The sequence below is a fragment of the Ostrinia nubilalis genome, chromosome 22 (genome assembly GCF_963855985.1).
Source record: "Ostrinia nubilalis chromosome 22, ilOstNubi1.1, whole genome shotgun sequence".
Classification (NCBI taxonomy): Eukaryota; Metazoa; Arthropoda; class Insecta; order Lepidoptera; family Crambidae; genus Ostrinia; species Ostrinia nubilalis.
The window spans coordinates 11317562-11342930 of NC_087109.1; the positions used below are offsets into that span (position 1 = coordinate 11317562).

Consider the following 25369-nt stretch of genomic DNA (forward strand, 5'->3'; position numbering starts at 1 on the left):
ATGCAAGTACCTCAGTTTGTATGGAAAACACGCGCTGCACTTCACACTGACAACGCTTCCGCGCGCGTGATTTTTTATATGAAATCACGCGCTCCGCGGCGGAGCGCGGCGCAGTGTGATAACCGCCATACTTAACTGAGTTACTTATGTTCGTTTCCCAGTTGCCACGTTTCAACGGCTGGACTCACGAGGACTACCAGACAGTGAACCACGCCATCGCCACCGTGATCACGGGAGTGTTGGTGCTCGTCACCATGTACCTCATCATCTTCCTATACTACAACTTGGTGCATAAGAAGCGGAGAGCTCAGACTTCGCCTTACATGCGGTAAGTATGCCTCTGGTGGGAATCGAACCCACGACCTTTCTGGCCGTTGAGCTATTGACTGAGACATAATTGAGTCGTCTAGTTTCAAAACCCGCTAAAACGCTCCTGCAACGAATTTCTGTTTATATCTCTAAATGACGTTACTGCAATTTTCTCATCATACTGTTCAATCATTTTCGATCAAAATTCACTAAAAGACTACTAAACTAGCACTTAAAATTTGGTTTGTGTTACAAACTCCGCTAAAACGCCGTCCGTTTCTTTCAAAACCCTCTAAAAGTTGATTGACCAATGGCAGCACGGTATTTTGGTCACGTGACTGCGAAATCAGTATGGAGATTTTTTCATAACATGCTTAAGGTTGCTGCGGTTTTTTATTGTTTTTGATCCAAAATAATGGAAGATTTGTCTCAGTTCGTGGAAAAATGTAACCCTAAAGACGCAAGAAAGAAACCACGTAATGAAATAGCCTGGAAACGCACCAAGGAGCGCCAGAAACGGAAAGAGAAATTTGTTAAAAAACTACTTTTGAAGCAGCTTTGATGGTGTTATGCAAAATTAACCATTTAGCTGTCGTTGGTTATTGTTACTATTAAGTGTTGGTGATCACTACTGGGATTATAGAAACTTCACTAGCTCAATGCCTTTAGACGAATTTAATTATAAAGGTATGTTACTATTTACCCGAGTGCAGGAGGGTAATGTGTTTCGAGAGTAGGTAGGTATGTATGTGTGTAATGTGTATGTTTATATCCCTGTACAGTCAGTCAGTGAAGTAAATAAATAAATATCGTGGGATGTTTTTTTTTATGTGACAGGAGGCAAACGAGCAGATGGATCACCTGATGTCCAGATGTCTAGGAATAAATATTATGTTATAAAAAGGCAAAGACGAGATTGAGAAAATAATTTATAAAAGTTTCTTATTTACATGCTGTAATTTAATTGTTTTTTTTAATAACCCGATAAAACTTGATTAATCTAATAACCTAACCAATAAGTGCAATCGCTTTGAATATTATAGAATGGACAAATTATACGGACAATTATTTATTTTATCATTTTTTGGGTTATTTAATATTAGACTTTATTGTAGAACGCCATTCATGCATTAAAATTTGTTCTTATCAAATCCCGCTAAAATACTACATGTCCGTTTCAAATCCCATTAAAACGGAATGTTCGTAACAAAGTACGCCAAAATGAAAATAGTTTTCATTATAATTCAAATTATATTTAATTTAAAGGTGAATAGGAATTACTGTTAGTATTGCCAGATGACAATAATAATTCGTATCATATATTTTTTTGCCTAAGGCCAAAGCTATATGGATAAGCGGTTTTTTTCAATTTCTCGAAATCTTATTAATCGTTTTAGCGGGATTTGAAACTAGACGCCTCAATTACTTAGTTTGAAATAGGTTCTTTTCTTAATTTATGAATCCTAATTTAGTAGGTAAGTAACATAATCCAACTCCTAACTAACGATAGACAGTGAAGTGCCAAAACCTCTCTTCACTGGTTCGATCGTTTCAACCAAAATACCTCTTGAAAAAGCCTTACCTACTTACTTACTTACCCAAGAATTTCCACAACGGTCCTGGACTTTTAACTGCTTACCTAACTTTACATAATCTAATTTTATTAAGTAGGCACACTAATAAAAATGTGTGTTAACCTTTTATCTACTTTTTGCAGAGTGAGATTCCAAAACGCGCCTTCAGGTTCTACGAGTCCACCCAGCACGGCTGTCGTTGAAGTCAATCCAACTCTGTGAGAATACATTTTATTTTATGAGCATTACTTATTCGCTCAAAATATTGCAAATCTTCACATAAGTAAAGAACGAAGCACACTTATCAACCCGGAAAGGGATCGTAACCGTATCAACTCGAACGCCTCGGCGTTCAGTATTATTTGTAACTGCAACTCCGTAAGAAACTCCATAACTGCAACACACAGCACTCCTGCACACGACGCCGCCGCCGCGCCTTTGCACTGTTTATACGCGCCGCGTGAACACCGCCGCGCTGCCGCGCCGCTGGCGAAATTATGCATTGATGGCGCGGTGGCGGCGCGGCGCGGCGGTTTTACTCAGCGCGTATGAACAGTGTAGGGGCGCGGCGGCGGCGCAGTAGCGACGTCGTGTGCAGGAGCGCTTTGTCTTATCCGCACCGTAACGTAAACGCCTCGCGGCGAAAGGCGAATTACGGTGTTGATACCTTTCCGGGTTGACAAGTGTCCTTTGACCTTAAGCTAGTAATTTAAGTAAGTAGGTAGATATTTAATATGAATTTATATTTTCCAGTCCAACTCAGCCGAACGAGTTCGTGAATCCTTTCGAATACGTGCTCGACCTTTGGGATCGAGCGGCGCGGAGGCAGAGAAGACCAATCGTAAGTATATGTCTTTAATTACCGTCTTACAACCCGGTCTAGTTAACTGCGCACCTGGCGGCCGTGACGTCACATCGACGCTCTGGTACGGGACGGGGCGAACGCGAGGAGTGCGGGTGAGTGCGAGGAAGTCGCATTCCAGCGACGTTTATTCCCGAGGTGCGCGGTTAGTTCGATCGTGCCCGTGCTTTGCCCAACGAGTCCTACCTACAGCTACAGCATTTGCTTTATATCCGCCTTATTCATATTTCAGGGGACTGCCGGCTTGGAGATAAACATCCCATATGATTCGCAAGTCTCCGACACGGAGTCTGACCTGGATGAAAGGGAAAGCCATCAGATCGTAGGCGAGTGACGACATCAAGTGTCTTTGAAAATGTATAATGTTTTAGTAGGATTTTTAGGCCATTGTCCCTTGTCACAGCATGTGTAAAATACTTAAATAATTACGTAATAAAATATGTATGTTAATTTTTATTATAATAGGACTATCTGAAAAGATAAGTAGTCAATGATGAAAAATTACTATGTAATTTTTCTTTTAGTGTTTCTTCTTTTATTTAGGAATTGTTTGCTAGTTCCTAATAAATCCACTAACTGTAGTAACCTAGATTATAAATTACTTTAATAAGTATTGTCATTGATAAGGGGGAATATGGGAAAATATTTTCCCAGGATCCCCTAAACTTACAACTGCAAAGAAAGTGTTCTATTTTAATCATTATCAATAAAATGTATATTTTGTTATAAGGGGATACTGGGAATTAATTAATTGATATTATTGTAATACATAGTTTTAATGTAATTCTTAATTTACAAGATTTAAGTTATGATTAACATAATTAAATCTTTACTATTAGCTTTTAATGAATCAAGAATCAATATTGTGTGATTGTATTTTTTTTTAATAAAATAAATTTTAATAATAAATTGTGTTTATTTTCAATTACCAGGAGAAAACAAGTTTTACTAGTGAAAGTTGAAATGTAAATCAGCCTTAAATAAAACAGTAATTTATTTTAGAAAAAACTTATTATAATTTCTTGAATTCTTAATGCATTATAGTTAAAATTACAATTACATTTACTTCCAGAGTTTCTTGATAGACATATTCTTCTCGGAGTCCTTCTGCATGACCTTAGCGACAGCCATCTCGAAGTCTTCCTGCGTGACGTGCACTCTGCGCTCACGGAGAGCGTACATACCAGCCTCGGTACACACTCCCTTCACCTCAGCACCAGATGCACCAGGCATCAGTTCTGCGATCTTACGCAGATTAATTCCTCTTGTCAGATTCATTTTACGTGAATGAATCTTAAGAATATCCAAACGGGCTTCCTCATTTGGAGGGGGGAACTCGATCTTCCTGTCGATACGACCGGGCCTGAGCAAAGCAGGGTCCAATATGTCAATTCTGTTCGTAGCCATGATGACCTTGATGTTCTTTGTGGCCTCAAAACCGTCCAGCTGATTCAGCAACTCCAACATAGTTCTTTGCACTTCTGAATCTCCACCGCTGCCTGACTCGATACGAGACGAACCAATAGAATCAATTTCGTCCATGAAAATGATAGACGGGGCATGTTCTCTAGCCATCACAAACAGTTCACGGACCATACGGCTTCCCTCACCGATGAATTTCTGCACCAACTCGGACCCAGATACTCGGATGAAGGTGCACTCAGTGTGGTGAGCTACAGCTCTGGCCAGCAGAGTCTTTCCAGTACCAGGGGGTCCGTACAATAGCACACCTTTGGGTTGGGCAATACCGAGGGCATCAAACAGTTCAGGATGCTTTACTGGCAGTTCAATGACCTCCTTGATCTCTTTAATCTGCTTGTCCAAACCACCAACCATTTCATACGTAGAATCTGGGACTTTCTCAACCATCATAAGAGATACTAGAGGGTCGACTTTGTTGGGAAGGATTTTGTGGAGGGTGTAACTCTCGTTGCGAAGCGCGACACGGCAGTTGGCGGTTACATCGTTGATGTCGACGTTTTTATCCAGATCTACGACGAATTTACCTTCTGGGTGCACTTTTACTAGCACTTTCTTCTTGTCCATAGGTTTGACGACTTCTCCGACGTATGACCCCTGCTCCTGCAAAAGCTGGAGCTCTTCGCGCAGCATCCTGACTTTAGCGTTAAGCTCATTCCTCTGGGCCTGCAAACGCCGTAGGTTCTGAGACTTCTCTGCCACGATCAACTGGAGTTCCTCAATCTTGGTTATGTAGTACGGCCGGAAGCCCTCTCCTTTTACGGAGTCCACCTCCATTTTCGTTAAAGTCATCTTGTTTTATTCACATGAACTGCTAATTCACAATAAAAAGACTACGGTTCACAAAGAAATTTTCGTAAAATTGGTAAATTGACAAGCTCACGCAAATATTTTACCAAGTCATGATTTTGCTTGCCATATAAAAACACTAAAATTCTACCAAAAAGATACAATGACAGAAAAACATTTGATTAGTCTTGATAAATTGTTAAAACTGAGAGATATTTTAATAATTAATTAAAACTTAACTAATCAATAAATCAAATTAAACGTTTCTCAAGGGCTAAGCTATAAATTGTTACTTTTTGATTTAAAAATGTAAAATATTTTTTTTAATTCAAACTAGTTACTAAAATATGTACATTTTTGTGTAATGGCAACTCCAATATTCGTTCAGAAACCGATTTATCTTTAGAGTTTTAAAATTTACAAAATAATTACATAGGTGGCGTTCTAATCGCTTGTCATTTTAAAAATATTTCGTCTTGTCTTGGTCTGAGCGTCTTGTTTGTACCTTATCTCGGTGGAATAGAGTTTAATGTCGAACATAGTTAGTTAAATTAGTGACATTTATTTCAATCAAACAATAACAAACCAGAAACAGTTAAAATATAAAAAAGAGCATAAAAATGTAAGAATCATAAATGTAACTCAGTTTTACCACCACCCTTTTCATGGCATACTTCTAAATAATTAACAAGAAGTTCATGATGTGCATTCTCTCAACAATAGCAATCGTTGTCTGCAGTACTGTAGCTTTGAAGGTGCTTTGGATATTGAAACTTGGGACGTTAGCACACTGGAGCTATATTGTCGGTTCTGCGGTCTACCCAGAAGATATCCAAGGAAATTTAATCCTTAGTGGAAGCTTATTCACTTTTATTTTACTTGGCTCCATTTTACCAGCTTTCCTTTGTCCCAGGATAAAATTCCTGGCAACAGCTTTGAGTATACCGCCACAAATACACATGTTTTTATTGCTCCAAAGAAATGTAGCTGCCCGACTGAAGAATGAAACTGTAACGAAAACTATTAGAGCTTATACAGTTGTAACAATGATTTCGACAGTATGGACAATAGTATCATTGTGGAGATGATCAATCACGATAAAAGATGTGAGTGAGAGTAACATGTGAAATAATTTGTTCAACCTATAGGACATGTTGTTGGGTATGCACCAACCGCATAATGTAGGGACAACCATTTTAAAGCCTATCCATACAAAACTGTTAATAAGGAAATAAAAAAAAAAAAAGTTAAACGCATTTTTATTTTATCACTAATCACTTATAAACAATAATGCTTTTATGCTTTTTAATGATACCTAACCGTGTCGAATATTATTTTTAGAGAACGCGCATTGATAAGGAAAGATGTAAAGATGAAAATAAATGTTTCCAAAACGTACTTATTGGATAACTTTGAAAATATTATGTAATTTGTCTACGCTACCGATCAAATATTCATCAGATAGGTAAGTAAGTCGTTTGCCAGGTGTTACGGTTAATTACCAGTTGGCTTTGTTAAGAGAGCTATTTGCTTAATAGGCCAGTAGTAAAGATGACTAATACGTGCTAATACCTACTTAACACCTGACGAAAATAAATCTACACGCGACTGTCGCACACAGCAGCAAACGAAGTTAAAAGATTTCCGTTCATTGACTGCACGTGATTTTCTGTTATCATTTTTAATAAGTCAACAAGTCAAGGCTAGCCATTATAGCTTTTCTCTAGAGAAAAATTAGAATAACAGTGAGACCTACTAAATATTGTTGCTTTATTTTTTAGCAGCTTTGGGAGAAAGATGGCGTTGTTGTTTACTTTAAACATGTCTTAACTACAAAATGCATTAATTCAGATAAAATCATTTGTGAAAAATCTCAAACGCTTGGAAAAATCAATTTTCATTTCAAATGTGATTTATTTCCAGACTAAATTGTTCGTGATAAGGCAGAAGGCAGCAGTCGTAGTGACGCGGCCTTTGACGCAACTTGTGCGCTTCCCGCTCTGCACCAAGTTTCCGTGCGGAAATAAACTTTTGAAAAGTAAATAAAAATTAATTTGACATTGACAGGTAACCTAAAAAAATCGCGAATTTTCATTTTGCAAACAAAATATTGATTATCCTCAGCTAATTTTAGCTGTTGTGTAAATTTTTACGCTTATCATAATGTGTTGTGGGCTGTAATGGACTGATAATAGTCGATATTATTATGTTTAATAAATTATTTAGTCGATTATTTGTTGTGTGTGTGTAAATAGTAAATATTGTTCTGATAACAGGTAAGGTGTTTTTTTTTATTTGTTAACATCATTTTGCTTAGATAGGCAGGCAGTTAAGTAACATTTACTATTGCACTGGAGTAAAGTAACTAAAACGCGTCAATTATAAATAGAAGTAAGGTCTTGCCTTGACCGTGATCGCGACAATCGCAAGTGTAAATATACGCGGAAAAGTCTAGGACTAAACGTTCAATCAAGTCAAATAAATAGAAAACATCAAATACAGCATTAAATCTTGTTATCAACACGCTCATTTTTTTTAAAATATTTTACTTGATATAAAAATACAAATAAAATGTATGAGATACTTGCACTATCATTTTGATTATCATATTCAACTATCTTAATGCTATATTATGATAATTAATATTGCTCATTGAGTAACATATCAGCTATTGCTCATTGAGTAACATATCAGCTAATATTATGTCATTCAAATCAATTAACTGATTACTGAGAGTAGTCTAATTAATTAGAACAACTGTCAGAAGACTTGTATAGAACTATTAATTACTGAAATACAAATTTGCTCAGCTTGTATTAATTTTCATTAGGCCCAGAACACACGGACCAGTTTGAAACCGGTTTGAAATGGTCGCGTCATGTGTGGTCTCTCAACGGAATCTATGGCAGAAACTTACATGCAACTCAAAAGTAACTAGAAGTTGCAGTTTCATTGCAATTGCATTTCACTGTGTGTTCTGGGCCTTACCTACACTTGTGTCAATATATTGTGAACTAGGTATATTGTATCAACTGTTGAATTTTCTACCAGTCAATAGTAAAAGGCACTTCATGTTTTAATAGAAACCATAAGAAACAGAATCTTCATAAATTAATATCATTTTTATGAGTCTAAATGTGTATTTTACTATTTATATTTTCTTTATCATAGTTCTTTGGCAAAGGCATGAAACTTAAGGAACACTGTCTATCTGATTCTTTCAAAGGACTTCAAAGTGTGCAACTTTTTGGCAGTATAGTTTCAATAGTCATTGCCATATAAACATAATTTGATCTGTTAATAATAATTATTATGTTTTATTAATATTTCTGCTCATAAAAGAACACTTTTTTTAGATTTTGCCACAGTAATATTTGTATTTGTAATAAAAACCCTTTATTAACACATTTATCGTTTACAGGATGGGAAACACCAGTAAAAAGCTGGCAGCGAAATGTACGTTACTAACGAAGGAAGAACAAAAGTATGTGGCGGCTACGTTCAGAGCCGCCAGCAAGAACTCGGAGAGGATCCGTGAGGACGACCTGATAGTGAGTGGCAAAGTAGATGCCGTGTTGCTAGAAGTGCGTTCATTTTTTGTTTTTCACCTTTTTAGTTTTACGCGTTTGGTCGGTGACAGTGACGTCTTATTTAAAATACCAACCTGTAGAATAATGTGAAGTACAAAATATTTTTTTAAGAAGCTTAATTTTTTGAAGTTCATTAAAAAGGCTTGGTTTGATGCTAGTCAAAATTTAGATATTTTATTCCCATAAATGTGGGTTTTTGTCATAATATTTTACTGACAAACCTGCTTCATTTATTTATTTTTCTTTTTAAAGTTAAATTTATAAAATGCCTTGCCCTGTAAGTAAATATGAATCTTAACTTATGTGTATACTTATTAGATTTTTTATTTATATAAAAACTAATATTCCACTTGTCACTGGCCAAATAACCAATTATTGCATTACATACAAGTTTTCAGTAAGTGATTTTATTATTCCTTGTTTAGTAGGTATCGTTTTAATTTTCATTTGATTTGAAAGGCACATTTAATTATACAGGTTGGAATTTTGTAATGCCACCTGAAGGGAAAGTACTCTAATAAAGTAAGAAAGTTATACTGAAAGAAAACATTTCTTTATTTTTTTAAAAGAAAGAAAATTACATTCAAAGATTCCTTTAGGTGGCATAACAAAATTTCACCCTGTATATTTGAGAAAAAGCTTCTAAAAAAATACTTTTCCTCCACAGTTACATAAAGTTTTTATGAATAAAGAAGTTACTCTTAAGAAAAACAATAGTATCCATATCTCCTGAACCATGTACTTAAAATACTCATCATCAATAGAGATGTGTGTCAATCGTTTTTATACAGGGTGTTAATTGCTTGTACAGACCGACAAACGCTATTTGTTGATATAATAATCAAGTGCTAGTAGCGAAAACCTGCCGCGGCTTCAAACGATCATAAATTATTTACGTAAAATATATGCGTGAATAATAATATCTGTTCTATGTCTGTTGTATCAGAAGTGAAACTACATATATTCAATATAACATATTAGATTTTTTAAATCAATTAGAATGTGATGATGCCCTGTAGGCCTAAGATGCGCGCCGCGATAAGCTTTTATCGCACCATTTTATCAATTTTACGCGATAAGTCCATACATTTGTCATCTAAAGTCGTCGATAATATTTCATATTCTAGCCCGGCTGGACAAAGTAACTTTGGTGACAGTTTTGATTTCGTAATCGCTTGACGGAGCCTTTATTTTACAGTGAAATTGAGACTGACTGAGATTCTAGTTTAGTCTTTTAACATTTAGGTATTGTTTTTGTGTAACTGACACCCTGTATTGAAATAAGAAAATAAATATTAAAATTATAAAATGTGCCTTTCATAAACGTTCCTTATTGTTTTGTCCCTCTAATAACTTGTATGTGACCTTACTTTGTATTTTGTCCCATTTGTAATTTTATTATGAGTGCTAATATCTCCACTTTGGTTTTGTTTGTTAAAAGCACTCGCGCCTTTCTTTAGTTTAATTTTAAGGTGGTGGTATTACTGTTTTGTCACTAAATATTTTGTTACTTCATTTTTTTTTGTAAGTAGCCGTGTTTTTGCGTTAGCACGTAGTTTTTTATTCTAGGCTGCACACAATAAGTACTTAGTTAGTTGGTTAGTTAACTATTTTTATTTCAAGATCAGTTTTTTTAAATACACTCCATTATGTCCCTGGAAACCCAACTCACTATTCAATAAATGAAGTCAATTGAGTATAAGTAGGGTTCGATCTTCGCCCGCTAGTCTATTGTGGTGAACCAACTCGTAACCGTAACACAAGCTTATTTAGTTTATCACGACGAGTGGCGTGGCGACCATTATTTTTCCTTAAGGTTTCGATTGATTTTCAGATTTCAGACACCCTGTGTTTATTGTACTGTTTATTTTATGGTCTGTCATAAAGATCAGTCATAAAACCTACTTTTATGTCTAATATGTTTCAATGAGTGCATTTATCTAAAATCAGATTATTAGGTACTCTATTTGTGTTCACTATCTTGCCCGCGATTTCGTTTGCGTGTAAATAGTTTGAGTAATATTTCCCGTTTTTGCAACATTTTCTTTACTGCTCCGCCCCTATTGGCTGTAGGGTGATGTTATGTAGCCTCCTTCCTCGATAAATGGGGTATCCACCACAAAAAAATGTAGTTCCTGAGATTAGCGCGTTCAAGCGAACAAACAAACTCTTCAGCTTTATAATAGTATAGACAATATTATCAGGTCACCTATGTACTTATTCATATGAAAATAACTAACTATATCTTTCGCTTAACATACATCATGTGGTCTACTCCATCCATGCTATTGCGTCAGAAGTATGTAACTCAGAAATATTGAAAACATACATAACGCAGTACATTGTCCGCGCAGTTTCATTGCACTGAAAACTGGCGAACTGTCAAGAGATTTGTTCTGACAAAAATGAGTGGTGCAAAGTTTCCAGTTAGGTACTGGAGCTGGAAGTATCTCTAATCTTTTTACTTGAATGGAATTTCTCTGGAAATCTTGAAAATATCTATTCGGCCATATGGTTTGTAGACCCTCAGTATACTATACCTTATTTATGGTATGGTTTGTCCATTATAAAAGGGTGTAGCAAGTTGCTTGGTGCACATGCGAACAAATTATATGCCAACCATGCTCGAAACACCAAATTTCTGCTAGATTGACATAAAAAAACTGGCATTTGCCGCCTCTGAAATCTGCCGTGCCAGCTCCTACGCAGAATCGGTCTTTCGTCAGCTTGTCGTCAAATCGTCCTTGGGGAAGGCTTTTGTCCAGCTGTGGACTTACTTTATATTATTATTATGTCTTACTATTTCCGTTCTGGCTGAAATTGTCTTTATTAATTTCGTTGCGGTCCAATGACAGTTTAACATTCCCCCGCGGGACAAACTTAACCTTCACTGGTTGTGTTTTTATTGGCTGTCAAGCTGTAGATCCTGGCTACACAGGAGTTGCAGCGGTTGGAACGAGAGGTGGGAATAGTTCCGTTTCCTTTGACTGAAATGATGTTGTCTTTATTCTTTCCCATCGATTTTCCTCCCAACTTAGACCACAGACGCCTGCAGTAATCACGGCACCGCTCGTTTTGATTTACAGCGCACTAAACCGGCACAAGTGTAAACTATTCGCTAAAATAGATCCAACAGGAATGCGGGTTGATTGGTTCATGCTACCCATTGTTCTTGTCGAGATTACCCTTGGGTTTTACAGGTAATTTAACCTTAAAATTTAGTAACAAGATTTAGTCTTGCGTTGTCTGAAAATACCACATGGATAAGGCTGGTTTTAGTGTCATGCGGACTGTCAGTGCGGATCGCTCCGCACAGCCGATCTGTATGAACTGCTAGGGAGCGGAGCGGTTCCTCCAGACGGCATTACTCTAAAACGCTCCCTAGAAGTTCATACAGATTGGCCGTGCGGCGCGGGTCCGCACTGACAGTCCGAATTACGTTCTATTCGTCTGGTATCAACCAAAAGACGTTCACTGGTTGGCACATGATTCTCCCCAGGATTTCCATAAAGCCCGGTCCTACGCTGTCCGTGTCAGGAAATACCATATGATTTACGTTTTTTTGGTCTGGTTTCAAATAAAAGACGTCCACTGCTTGACAAAGGCTTCCACCAAAGATTTCCATAACTACCATTCCTGCGCTGCCCGTATAGAAAGAAAGATGGATACATTTATTACAATGGACATCACACAAATACAGGCAATTACATAGACATGACAGTGGCACATAATAAAGGAAGAAAAAATAAAAACAAGAGTAAACTGAGCAGTGCCACCCATTCACAAATAAGATGCCCACTGCAATGGGACCCCACTCAGCATATGCCGTGGTCCACGGTGACGAAGGCCACTGCCCTGGTTTTCAGTGTGCCCCATGCCGCGTGAGGGTCACGGACCTACGTATCTAGGCGCTTCCCTCTACCTTCAACAGTCCGTCGATCCACCGAGTAGGTCTACCTACTCTTCGTTTTACGGTACTCGGTCTTCTGCCCCTACGGGCATCAGTTCTGCTTGAATGAAATATTTATTTCAGATATCACTTCTCTTCGTCTTCGTTTGCTTATCATTATTAAGACATTGACTGCTGAGACAGACAACAGTTTATCGTTCGAGGCTCACCGATGAGCCTCTGTGGTCCCGGGTTCGATTCCCAGTGTGGGCAGATTTTTCTGTTCGGTTTGGTTGGTGGTAGGGCTTGTTCAAAGTCCGCATGGCTAGCTAACACCATCTTACCACGGATCTTACTTAAGTCTGTCGCCATAACAACACTGTAAACAGCATTGTTGTGTTCCGACAGTTAGAGGTAAGATAGCCAGTTCCTCCGTGGTTGAGGATTCCCCTTCTGACCCACCGCACTACCAAACCACACTACCAGTAGTGTCGTGGGTAACATACATCTTCATTCCCATCGACACTACTACCATAACTAAATGTAAAATTTGTAAAATTTTAGATTGTTTTGTAATAAATTATGTTTATATGCAACCCTAACCTCTGTGAAAATTTGCAGTTTGACGGAATTCACTGAAAATAAATTATTACCTAAAAGGGCTTATACCTATATAACTTTGCGTGAAAGAAAAACAAAAATTAAATTATTTTTACCAGACTACGGCAAAGCAAAAGGAGGGTTATGATTTTGATAGGCTATGTATGTATGTATGTTCATCTGTTCCCTCGTAACTTCTAAACTACTTATCAGAATTCGACAAATGACATAATCATTAGAAGCGTCTTAAATTGTCCGCTGGTTATAGGCTATATGGGGTTTCACAACAATCTAATGTGGCGCCCTCTAGCGGAAACCATACAGAGTAAAAAAATAAAGTTAAGATAAATATGCCGTGTTTGGTATCATTTGAAAGCGTTTTACTTGTACATTAACCGTAACATGTACATAAGCCCTTTTATGTAATATTTTATTTTCAGGAAATTCCGTCAAACTGCAAAATTGCACAGAGGTTAGGGTTGCATATAAACATAATTTATTACAAAACAATCCAAAATTTTACAAATTTTACATTTAGTTATGGTAGTAGTGTCGATGGGAATGAAGATGTATGGCCCTTAAAAATTACCCACGACACTACTGGCTTGGTAGTGTAGAAGGGATAAAATATTCCCCACGACACTACTGGTAGTGTGGTTTGGTAGTGCGGTGGGTAAGAAGGGGAGGATTCCGGGTGAAGCTCGCTTCCACCTTCGGCCTGATCATCACTTACCATCAGGTGAGATACTGTCAGGCCAAGAGCTTCCTCGTTGTGGATAAAAAAAAAGAGCCACGTGGCGTCCTAGGTGTTAATTATTAATTTTGACTAAGCATAATGTCCAGCAAAGTCTAGTCATAATTCATAACGTCTATCAGCCCAACGAAATACTCGAGTTATTACATAGCAAAGGAGCTATTTGTGTTGTGTACAAAATGGAGTAATAAACGCGCTAACGTCGTTTTTATTGAGTCTAGCGCTGGCCTGTGTCGAGATTGCGCCGTAAATATTAGTTTTTAACTGATTTCGACAATATCTCGTTAGTTACAACTGAAAGCATAAACATGAAAACATCTCACAATGCAGGTGTTGATTTTAGAAATTATTTTCTTACGTTCTGTAATGCGTCTTTAGTGTATATTTGCCTAGGTACCTACTCTAGATTCAAGAATGAGTTTAAGCTGGAACATAAAATGAAATGCATTCAATTTCATGTACCATGGCCATGGTGTGCAAAAGCGCGACATTTGTATGGAAACACGTAGCTTCAGACATACATCGATTCGGTACCTAATAATAGTCCAGTCATTATAGTAAGTTCACCTCGGAATTCGAGATACCCAGCTGTAAGTCTGTAAATACGTGTATATTGACACCCTAAAAGTTGTCTCAAAACCTACATATGGTAGGGTGTAAGCAACTATTAAATTTCAAGGTCAACGGTCACAAAAATCGGTTTTTTGCGCTTTTTTTAGAAATATCTCAATTCCTATGGGTTTTTTGCTATTTGTATTTATTATCAATATTGTAGAATACTACATTCTCTACAAATTTTGTTTAAAAAATTTTTTTATACGGTGAACCGTTTTCGAGATAGAGGGCGGAGAGCGCGCGGTCACTGCATCACTTCAGGTCAACTTAAGCGGTTTAGATTTTTCATACAAAAGGATTTTCCCGCTAATTCCCGTGGGAATTTCGGGAATTCCTTGTTGTAACTAAGCTTTAAGTTTACTAAGGTACCTACATGCCAAATTTCAAGCGTCTAACTTCCGTTAAGCGTTTAGATTTTTCATACAAAAGGATTTTCCCGCTAATTCCTGTTCCCGTGGGAATTCCTAAGTATACTATAACCTGCCCAGGAGTATGAAGAATAATTGTACCAAGTTTCGTTAAAATCTGACGAGTAGTTTTTGTTTCTAAAAGGAACATACAGACGGACAGACAGACAGACAAAAATTTTACTGATTGCATTTTTGGCATCAGTATCGATCACTAATCACCCCCTGATAGTTATTTTGAAAATATATTTCATGTACAGAATTGACTCTCTACAGATTTATTATAAGTACTAGCGGCCGCCCTCTATCTCGAAAACGGTTCACAGTATAAAAAATTTTCTTGAACAAAATTTGTAGAGAATTTTGTATTCTAATAATGAGATATTTCCAAAAAAAGCGCAAAAAAACGATTTTTGTGACCTTTGACCTTAAAATTTCATAGTTGCTTACACCCTACCATATGTAGGTTTTGAGACAACTTTTAGGGTGTCAATATACAAGTATTTATAGACTTACAGCTGGGTATCTCGAATTCCGAGATTCTTACCTAATTTAAGCTTAAATGACTGGACTATAAATTGTCAATATGAAATTGCTTAGTTGACAGACACCACAGGTTGACACCATTAACCAATATTTCAAGACACAACTCAGAAAATGTCCTGAAAACCAAGTAAATTCGACTTTTGGTCACTTGGAAATCTACCGGATGACGTCATAGTCTCCTTGCCATCAAAATCTATGGGAGAGTCGCGTTTTAACAACTCATAAACAGTATATTAATTAACTATATGTAGGGTATCCATTACCCTATTGTAACAGTTGATCAGGCAATTAATACCTCTGGAGAATTGTAATTTACTTTTTGACATATTTAAATTCCATGCCCACAAAAAGTTTTTGTAAAGTTCCAGAATTTCCGATTTCATTATTGATTTCGTTAATGATTATGACCAAAGTTTGCCACAGTATGATGGGTGTTTTAACACTTTTAACTGTTTTACATTCCAACGATGTTGAAACGTCAAGTGGCAAAAATCAAAAACTAACAACCTAGTATTGAAAGCAGCGCTCTCCTGTAAATGAAATAATTATATTATGGTTGTCCAACATCGCAAAAATCGGAACTCATCATCATCATCATCATCTCAGCCATAGGACGTCCACTGCTGAACATAGTCCTCCCCCAATGCTTTCCATCAGTCCTGGATCTGTCAATAAGCCGTATAGGCCGCGGCCTAGGGACAGCAGCGTCCTAGGGGCGGCAGATTTCAGATGACGCTTACTCGATTTCAGAAGATAAAAGTTAAATAAAGAACCAACCCCACCCTAGCCTACGGGCGGCAAAACTGTAAATCCGCCATTGCTTTCTATTGCTTCCAAAATCGGAACTAATAATCCAGTATTGATAGTAACGCCCTCCTGAAATGTCATAGCTGGACGGTTCAGTGTTGGACATCTACTCGTATAGTAGAGTAAGTAGGCACCTGAACTACGTCAGATCTATGTCAAATCGTCACGTACACGTTCCTACCCGCAATTGGTAACATTCCCATTGTTTGCGACCATTATTTGCTCCCATTGACGTCAGCCGCTTTATGGCGAGGTTTATTTGCCGGCCGTGGTGTGGCTGGGTCATAGTCTTTAGGTAAATTGCAGGGCTCTTACGGATATTAGTTCTGCTAGGCAACCGGGGGTATTTTTTAGTGTTTGCTAATTTGTAGGGGACAAATGACTAACCTATAAGTTTAGCGCTTGACTCAGTGCCTGAGCTATGAGAGCGGCATGGAAGTCATAGATAGATAGATATAAGGTTTATTTGCGAAACACATTGACACACAATAAGCAAAAAGTAAGATTAATAAACGCAGGAAAGATATAGTACATTACAAGGAATAAAAAAGAAAATCCTGCGCTAAGGTGTAAGTGTGCCGCAGCGATGCAAAAAAGCAGAGAGCTCAGTGTAGAAACTGCACTAAATATAAGTAGAACACTGATTTTCAGCTCTTGCTTGAAAAAAAGAAGAAAGACGCACGAGAATGGTAGAGAATAAGGTGGTGTGAAAATGTTGTAACATTGACATATTATTACGTGACAGGGCTCAAATCTGAAGCCTCACTAACGGCACAGGAGATGGTCAAACTGTCTCACAGTCCATCCCAAAAAAAAACCGTCTCAAAATCACCATACAGTGCCTCTCCCATATCTCAGGATTGTGGCTCGGAGACAGGGGCGTACCTACTAAGGGGCAAGGGGCGGGGCCCCCGGGGCCCAGAATCCTTACCAGAAAATCTCATTTGAACTAAACTTTGAAAATTTCTCCCATTTTCAAAATAAATAGAGAGAAATTCGAAAGCTGTATCAGGAGTAAAGTAAGCTTAATGTCAATAAACTTGATAAAACCTAACCAGTTTAGATTGCAGTGGGGCCCCATTTTCTTATTTGCCCCAGGGCCCTTGGTTACCTAGCTACGCCACTGCTCGGAGACATCCTGTTTTCGGCAGGACCCTGTTTAGTAGTAAGAGTACCTACTTAATAATATGTATTTTAATGTCAATAACATTCACACGAACGTCCCGATTATAGAGTCCCGCTTGTGTGACAGTCCAATTTTTGCAGGGCCCGCAAAACAGGCCTGCAGTGTGAAAGATCCCTCTATTGATGATGTTTTAATCGGGTGTGTAATGTATGATATAACTACATATCATATAATTCTTAGAGGATATAACATCAAATTACATAAAATCGTTTGTTATAATAATTATTTACTATAATAAACGAATAATATAATTTTAAAACGAATAATTTTAAGACAAATAACTATTAACTGATATAAAATGGTTTGATATAATGAATATTTTCTATAAAACTTACAATGTATACTATTTAAAACAAATAACATTCAAATCATATAAAAATAAAATGTCGAACAATCAAATGAGATAAAATTCTTTTCCTATAAAACTTAAATCATATAACAATAATAATTTTATATAAAGTTCATTTGTTATAATAAGCATTGCATGCAGCAAGCAAGCAAGCGAGCAAGCAAGCAAGCTAGCATGCAAGCAGGCAAGCAAGCAGGCAAGCAAGCTAGCAAGCAGGCAAGCAAGCAAGCAGGCAAGCAAGCAAGCAAGCAAGCAGGCAAGCAAGCAAGCAAGCAGGCAAGCAAGCAAGCAAGCATGCAGCATGCAAATTTGACTAAAAACTTGAGACTTCTGTCACGGCTCCGGCACTGCGGGGCTCTGGCGGTCCCTCGCGTGCTAATCGTCGCAGATGGCTTTCGCTCGACACCGCGTCTTCGGCTTGCTGGCCGGCTTCGCCGGCCAGCCTCAGCCGCGGCGCCTCGCTTCCAGCCACCTGCTCCTCAGCCCGCGGGCCGCCTCGCCCCTCCGTGCCTACGCGCTTCTAAATTACACTCTAGGGGTAGGGCAGACAAGACTACGTGGAGTCGGTTTTCCGGCGATTCGTTTTTGTCACTAAAGTCATTTATAAGTCAAGCTAAAGAAGAACATACTTAAAGTTACATCTATCAGAAATTATATCAATTAAAGAGTATAACAAATAATATTTATTACAAGTAATGGTTATGTGAAATAATATTTATATTAAACAAAATTACATCAAATGAGTCTTAGATTAAGTAAGGTTTATATCAAATGTCTTTATGCGTTGTGATTGGTATCTGAAATGATATTATTAGAAATGATTTATTATATGAAGTAAACATTATATGTTAAAAAATTATATCAAGTGTTATTATAACATACGTTTATTATACAATATGAACGTTATTGAAATGAATTTATATCATGTAAACTTATATAAACTGTCACGCACCCGTTTTAATCTAGAGTTCGTGTAGCTCCAATCTAATCCTAGAGCTACAGTAATTAGCGCACGTAATTAAGCTAGTACGTCAATATCCTGGATATAACTAGGTTGTTTAGTAAACATTTCTATTGAACATCAGAGTGACGTGGGCCGCATCCCACACGGAGAAAAACCGTAGGATTAAGACTCATCATATTTCAATGAAAAAAGCCCCCTGTTATTTCAGAATTTAAGATAGAGATCAAAATAAAATCATCCCATGCCATCTTATAGAGGAGGTTAAGAAAACCTGCCATTAAAGTCCAAAATACTTTGTCAATCCAGCGTCCAAGTCCAGTTTGGCCACGGTTTGGTGTTACTTAATCCAGCCCCCGCTTTTTCAAGGGCAAGAATAAACACATACCCCCTTAAAGTTCCGTCAAACCAAACGCGATCACGCGCGATCAGCCGGCGCCGGCGTGCAGCGATGGCGATCAGTCTTAAATAATGCATTGATGCGTGTGATCGCGTTGATTTGGCCGAACCCTACTAATAAAAGTTATTCACTCGTTAAACACTTGTTTAAAGTGACGTTTAGTATGGAAATGTCACTTCAAACTACTGGGGGCGAAGTGCGAGTTTACGTCAAACGCATTCGATATCAACTGCGTAAAAAAGTGAAAATGTATGACGGATTATACAGCCCAAGAACTAAAATCTTCATATATTTTTTTAACGCACTCGATATGGAATGCGTTTGACGTAAACTCACACTACGCCCCCTGTTCAACGAGTGTGTAACTTTTTATTAGTAAGGGGGTTAGAGTTACAGTTTTGTCACTTGAGTGATTGTTACAATAACAGTTACAAATAATACGGTTATTTCGGCTCTGGCAATGGCCCATCCATCAAACCACCAGCGATTACACTCCCCGACTGTTTGGTAAACAGTCGCCGATGCATTAGGTCTGTTGTGAAATGAAGGATTTGTGTCGGAGCCAAATTGGTCCAATTCTGTGATATACAGACATGAAAAATAGTTTATGAAAGTCGAGAGTCTTTTAAAAACGAATGTGTATCACAAATAATTACAATTGACATAAATAAAATAATATAATATAAATATCCTTGGACATTTCACACTGCGCTTCTAGTCCCAAACTAAGCAAATCTTGTACTATGGGTACTAGACAACGGATATAAACAAACATACTTAAATACTTTTTTTTTTGTAAATACATACTTATTATACATAGAAAACACCCAGTCCAATACAAACAAATATGTTCATGCACACAAATGTTTGTACTGTGCGGGAATCGAACCCGCTACCTCCGGAATAGTAGTCCGTTTCGAACATAAAGGTAACAAACGGGCCTATTCCCACCTCTCGTTCCCACCGCTGCAACTCCTGTGTAGCCAGGATCTACAGTTTGACCGCCAATAAAAACCCAACCAGTAAAGGTCAAGTTTGTCCCGGGGGAAAGTTAAACTGTCATTGGACCCGCAACGAAATTAATGAGAACATAAGAGGAGTTCGAGGTTAAGGTTCGACTTCCCTCCATTGCAAAGCGGATGACAAATGACGGTGATGATTCAATCGGCCCTCGGCGGATAAATGAAAATTTGGTTGTTTCAATTCAACCGAATTCCGCTGCTGGAAAAATTCCTCCACCCACGAATTATTTATTTATTTTTTATTTATTTATTTATTAGGTACACCAACGATAGGTACAACAATACACAATATGTTAAAAAAAATACGCAAAATATTAAGCTAATTGCACTATCACTTAAAGGTATACACAGCTTGCAAGAAAATTATAAGTTGCTGCTTAGTTAGTTAGCGTAAATGATGTTATATAAGTTAAATTTTTATGATAGAGTCGGTTGCTGTAGCCTTGAATTTGGGTAGGGACATGAAATGCACGTCCAGGGGACCACTACATTTATTGTAGACCTTACATATCCGACATATAGGAGAGTTGGCTCCTAGAACAGTTTTTCGAAAGGGGCGGGAGAGAGGTTCAATGGGTTTACGTGGTATTCGCAATGGGACTTTGAAGTTAAACTTCGCTAGCATGGACTACGCACATGATGTCTCATAATTTTGTAAAAGAAAGAAAGATCAAGTAGGTCTCTACGACGTTCTAGGCTTTTTATTTCCAAGTCAGTTAAGATCTCATTATACGAGTACCTTCTTTTGTCTCTAAAAAATAAATTTGTTGATAAATAAAATACTGGGTGATATGATGATAACCTATTACCTCGACGTACTAAAGTAGGTACTCATAAGAACACTAAACAAGGAAAAGCACCAAAACATATCCAATCGTTATAAAGCCACGAGCCCTTGAAACGTGGGCCAGGTGTCTTATATCCATCCTCAACACGGTACATTACCTTCCTCGTAACAACGGTCAGGGCTGTCCAACATTACCTTCCTCGTATTACAAGGGTCAGGGTTGTCCAAAACAGTTGTACCATCGGCAACAGTGTTAACTATCCATTGCCTGTCATGTCGTTTTGTTCTATCGCAAAGAATCACCATTTGATGAGAGCGAGAGCAAAAACGGAAATGGATAGTTAACTGTGTGGCCGTGTGTACTTCTAAAGCTTCATCTTCTAAATTAAATATTGAATTATTTAATTTCTTTTGAACGTGGTGTGAAAGGTTGTAACATAATGTGTTGACCTCATTTTCTCATTTCTTTGTCATTCGCAGTTAATCGCTAAACTATTGCGCAGTAAAATGAATGCGCCTGTGGTCTAGTGGTAAAACAGTCTGCTTCTGATCCATTGGTCCCGGGTTCAATTCCCAGGGGAGGCAAAATTTTCTGCTCTGATTGGTGGTAGGGGTTGTCCTAAGTCCGCCTGGCTACCTAAGTCTGTCGCCATAACAACAATATTTCAGCATTGTTGTGCTCCGACAGTTGGAGACCTGATAGCCAGTTCTTGATAACCTTAATTTCGAACTCCTCCTATGTTCTTCTGATTAACTTCGTTGCGGGTCCAATGACAGTTTAACTTTCCCCCGGGACAAACTTGACCTTCATTGGTTGGGTTTTTGTGGCGGTCAAGCTGTAGATCCTGGCTACACAGGAGTTGCAGTGGTGGGAACGAGAGGTGGGAATAGTCCCGTTTAGCCAGTTCTTGGTAACCTTCGGCCTGATCATCACTTTCCATCAGGTGAGATGCAGGCCAAGAGCTTCCTTGTTGTGGATAAAAAATAACTGTATTAATAGGGAATAAGGGTGATTTTACAAGAATTCTGTAATGTGCTGTCGATTGTACCTGACATGAACATGCGCAAGAGACGCATACATTTCAAACAGATAATCAAAGCATAGTTTATACGTTAGCGATGGACGTTGTTTATTTTTTGTATGAAATACTGTCGGGCGAGATGTATGAAATATTCTGTTATGTTGGGCCACGAAACTAAAGAGGTGTAAGCTGTTAAAGTCATGTCTGATCATAAAACGAACTCCCACGACGCATCGCAAGAATTTGTGAATTGTTTTGGATCATGCATTCCTGCGATGAGAATCGTGGAACGCTTGAAATCCAGCAAATCTTGTTCGAATTCGCATAGCGCCGATTTGCGCTTTTCTGTTCGTTTGTTTCAGCTCAATGACGTTCACAGCTTGGTAGTTTTGTGTAAAAGCCCTATAGATGACCCACGCTGAACTGTCCCACCAAACTCAATGACAGGGGGGCGCTACCATCGTTCAACTATATGGTTTCCAACATGGCAAAAACCGGAACCAGCGATCCGGTATTGACGGTGGCGCCCCACTGTCAATGTCATGCATAGGACAGTTCAGTATTTTGGAACTATAAAACCGCTTATTCTCTGGCTCCGCCGTAACAATACCTGACCGTGGAGTACACTCGCGTGCGCATCCGGCTACACTATATTTAAGCGATGATGCACGCTTTCTTTACACTGCCAGCTCTAAACAGCTGTCAGTCCAATCATATTTTTGATGATAATGTTAAATCTCCAGTGTGCTTGGTCGGTAGTGGATAAGTTAACAGTTTTACGTACTACCACAGAATATATTGACCTACTAGCTTTCCGCCCGCGGCTTCGCCCGCGTGGAATTTTGTCTGTCACAGAAAAACTTTATCGCGCGCGTCCCTGTTTCAAAAACCGGGATAAAAACTATCCTATGTTCTTTCCCGGGACTCAAACTATCTCTATGCCAAATTTCATCAAAATCGGTTGCGAGGTTTAAGCGGGAAAGCGTAACAGACAGACAGACAGACAGAGTTACTTTCGCATTTATAATATTAGTTGGGATGTATGATAACCACTCAAGGCCAAGCTAAGCTAAAATGGTTGTGTTAGGAGTGGGTTCTTCACCTTAATAGTCCAGTGGTTGGAACCAGCATCGTCTTGAATCGAGAATCCGATGACATACATTGCCCATTCATATTTAGTTACCCTTAGTTACTACTGCTGAGTAGGTTTAAATGTACAATGCTTGTGTTAAGAGTGGGTTTACCAATAGTCCAGCGATTGCCAGGGAACAAATTAGCGACTCCTTTGATCTACAGTCCTCTGATATCCATTGCCCATTTATAGTTACTCCTAGTTTCAAGTTCAACTGCCGGACGACTGCTGTCGAACACGAGATCATGGGGAGTCCATGAAAAACTTACTGTGCGAATAAGACGCGTTAGCTAGAAACAAGGATAGGTTTCCTGCACTAGAAGACTATAATGTCCGTCTCACCAAGCACTTAATCCACCAAATGGATAGGATTTTTACGGATGATAGGGAATAAAGCTCAAAAGGAAGCACAAAAATCCCAAGGGGTCGACGTGCACTACGCCTAGGCTTAGCCCTGCATAAGATAAGATTCCCTTAGTTTCCCACTAGGTTTCCTATTTACTACGTCATCTTACCGTTTTGTAATATTCTTCTTTGATTACTTTCAGAAATTCTGGGGCCCCCAAATAGACCCTCGACTAGCGCAGTACCTATCGAACTTCCTCTTCGGGTCAGGCCAGCAGAAGTCGCCGTCGGTCGACTTCAATAGGTTTGCGGAGCTGTACGTGTATAATGTAAGAGGTATGAACTATTTCCTCCGATCCAGGCTCCCTGCACCAAGCTAACCACCAACAGGCAAAAATGGTAGGACATCGTAAGGCGAGCAACATCTGCCCACAACAATCTACACTCCTGACGAACAACGACTGAGAAGAGATGATGGTTTTGCTAGACACTTGTCCCACTGTCTATACCCCAGCCGACATGTTGTCCCGAAGTGATAGGGCAAGCTGTAAGTGCCCTAAACAGGCCTAGATACTAATAAAGAATTTCATGAAAAAGAAGTGAGTAGAACTTGAAACTACATACGAGTTAGCTAGAACGAGAAACAACTGTGTAGTTCTAACGAATGCGGAGAAGTAATTCCGTACGGCTAGCACAAAAAACTTTCGAGTTCGAATCGTTTGCGTATTCGAATTGCCATCAAAAAATGTAGTACAAAAACTACAACAGCGCCCTTTGATCGTGTCGTAAAGTGAACTTAGTATGAGAAATGGTTGCACGAAACTTATTTTGAGAATCAAAATTGTCACGTTATCGTTTAATTCGAATTTTGTCAAATACGCAAACGATTCGAAGACGAAGTTGTTCATGCTAGAGGTACTGATAGATAGTTTAGTAAGTCGATGAGCTAAAAGCGAGGTGATCTGCAATGTATGTAAAAAGTGACTTGAGTTTCTTTTCAATTTCTTTGTATTCTGTTACAGGAACAGTGGACGAACGAATGATGGTCACATACAACAGTTTAGGGAAGGATTATAACGAAACCGTCGAGTTGCCTTATCAATTATTAAGAGAGGTATGTGTTACGATTCGATTTTGCTTTAATTTAAAAAGCTTTCATATTGCATTACATTTTTAACGTATAGCCCGCAGAGTTGCCAAACGTAAGTGGCAACATTCGGAGCACATAGCTCGTGGAACTGATGGCCATTGGGAAAAGTTCTCCAGTGGCGACCACGGCCCCGAAAACGTAATGTAGGCAGGCAAGCCTCCCACTCGATGGACCAACTATCTAGTGAAGTGCTTGGATGCAGGCAGCGCAGGAGAATCGTGTGGAAATCCTTGGGGGAGGCCTTTGTCCAGGAGTGGAAGTCCTTTGGCAGAAAAGTATTATATCTTTACCATACATTTTATCATTGGGGGAGGCATTTACATTTTATCATTAGTAGAGAGACCTATGTTCTGCAGTGGACATCCTATGGCTGAGATGATGATTATAATGATGATGACATAGTATAAAACAAAGTCGCTACCGCTCGACGATTACATATTTTAAAACAAAGTCGCTCGCGCTGTATGTACGCTTAGATCTTTTAAACTACCTACGCAACGGATTTTGATGCAGTTTTCAGCAATACTTAAAGTGATTCGAGATGAAAATACATACCCGTGTGAAGCCAGGGCGTGTCGCTAGTCTATACTAATATTATAAAGAGGTAAAGTTTGTGTGTTTGTATATTTGTTAAATTGTAAGGGGTAATCTCGGGATCTACTGAACCGATTTTAAAAATTCTTTCACATTGGAATCCCGAATAATGTGGTTTTCTATTGAGAAAACCACATTATTACTGAGTGTCATAGGTTACATAAAAAACCGAAAACTTGCACGCGGGCGAAGCCGCGGGC

At 38.4% G+C, this 25369-nt stretch overlaps 3 protein-coding genes across 3 annotated transcripts in view; 2 read left to right on the top strand and 1 right to left on the bottom strand.

The window, feature by feature from the left end:
* The window catches only part of LOC135082962 (vitellogenin receptor Yl), a 153777-nt gene extending 150147 nt beyond the window's left edge, over positions 1–3630 (top strand). The window contains exons 30-33 of the mRNA XM_063977729.1: positions 162–328; positions 2027–2101; positions 2637–2724; positions 2978–3630. Of these exons, the coding sequence (XP_063833799.1) occupies positions 162–328; positions 2027–2101; positions 2637–2724; positions 2978–3079 (432 nt within the window). The 3' untranslated portion in view covers positions 3080–3630. The remainder of the gene's footprint in view (positions 1–161; positions 329–2026; positions 2102–2636; positions 2725–2977) is intronic.
* A 107-nt stretch (positions 3631–3737) lies between these two features.
* Positions 3738–5140, bottom strand: LOC135082963 (26S proteasome regulatory subunit 8). The gene has a single exon (XM_063977731.1). The coding sequence runs from the start codon at positions 5014–5016 to the stop codon at positions 3808–3810; it is 1209 nt and encodes a 402-aa protein (XP_063833801.1). The 5' UTR covers positions 5017–5140; the 3' UTR covers positions 3738–3807.
* Positions 5141–6460: 1320 nt separating this feature from the next.
* Positions 6461–25369, top strand: part of LOC135083080 (uncharacterized) — a 39489-nt gene continuing 20580 nt past the window's right edge. The window contains exons 1-5 of the mRNA XM_063977845.1: positions 6461–6478; positions 6937–7051; positions 8435–8597; positions 23629–23761; positions 24448–24539. Of these exons, the coding sequence (XP_063833915.1) occupies positions 8436–8597; positions 23629–23761; positions 24448–24539 (387 nt within the window). The 5' untranslated portion in view covers positions 6461–6478; positions 6937–7051; position 8435. The remainder of the gene's footprint in view (positions 6479–6936; positions 7052–8434; positions 8598–23628; positions 23762–24447; positions 24540–25369) is intronic.

Bases quoted from the DNA above. Each gene is read 5' to 3' on its own strand.
- LOC135082963 (XM_063977731.1), bottom strand. From the start codon at position 5,016: ATGACTTTAACGAAAATGGAGGTGGACTCCGTAAAAGGAGAGGGCTTC.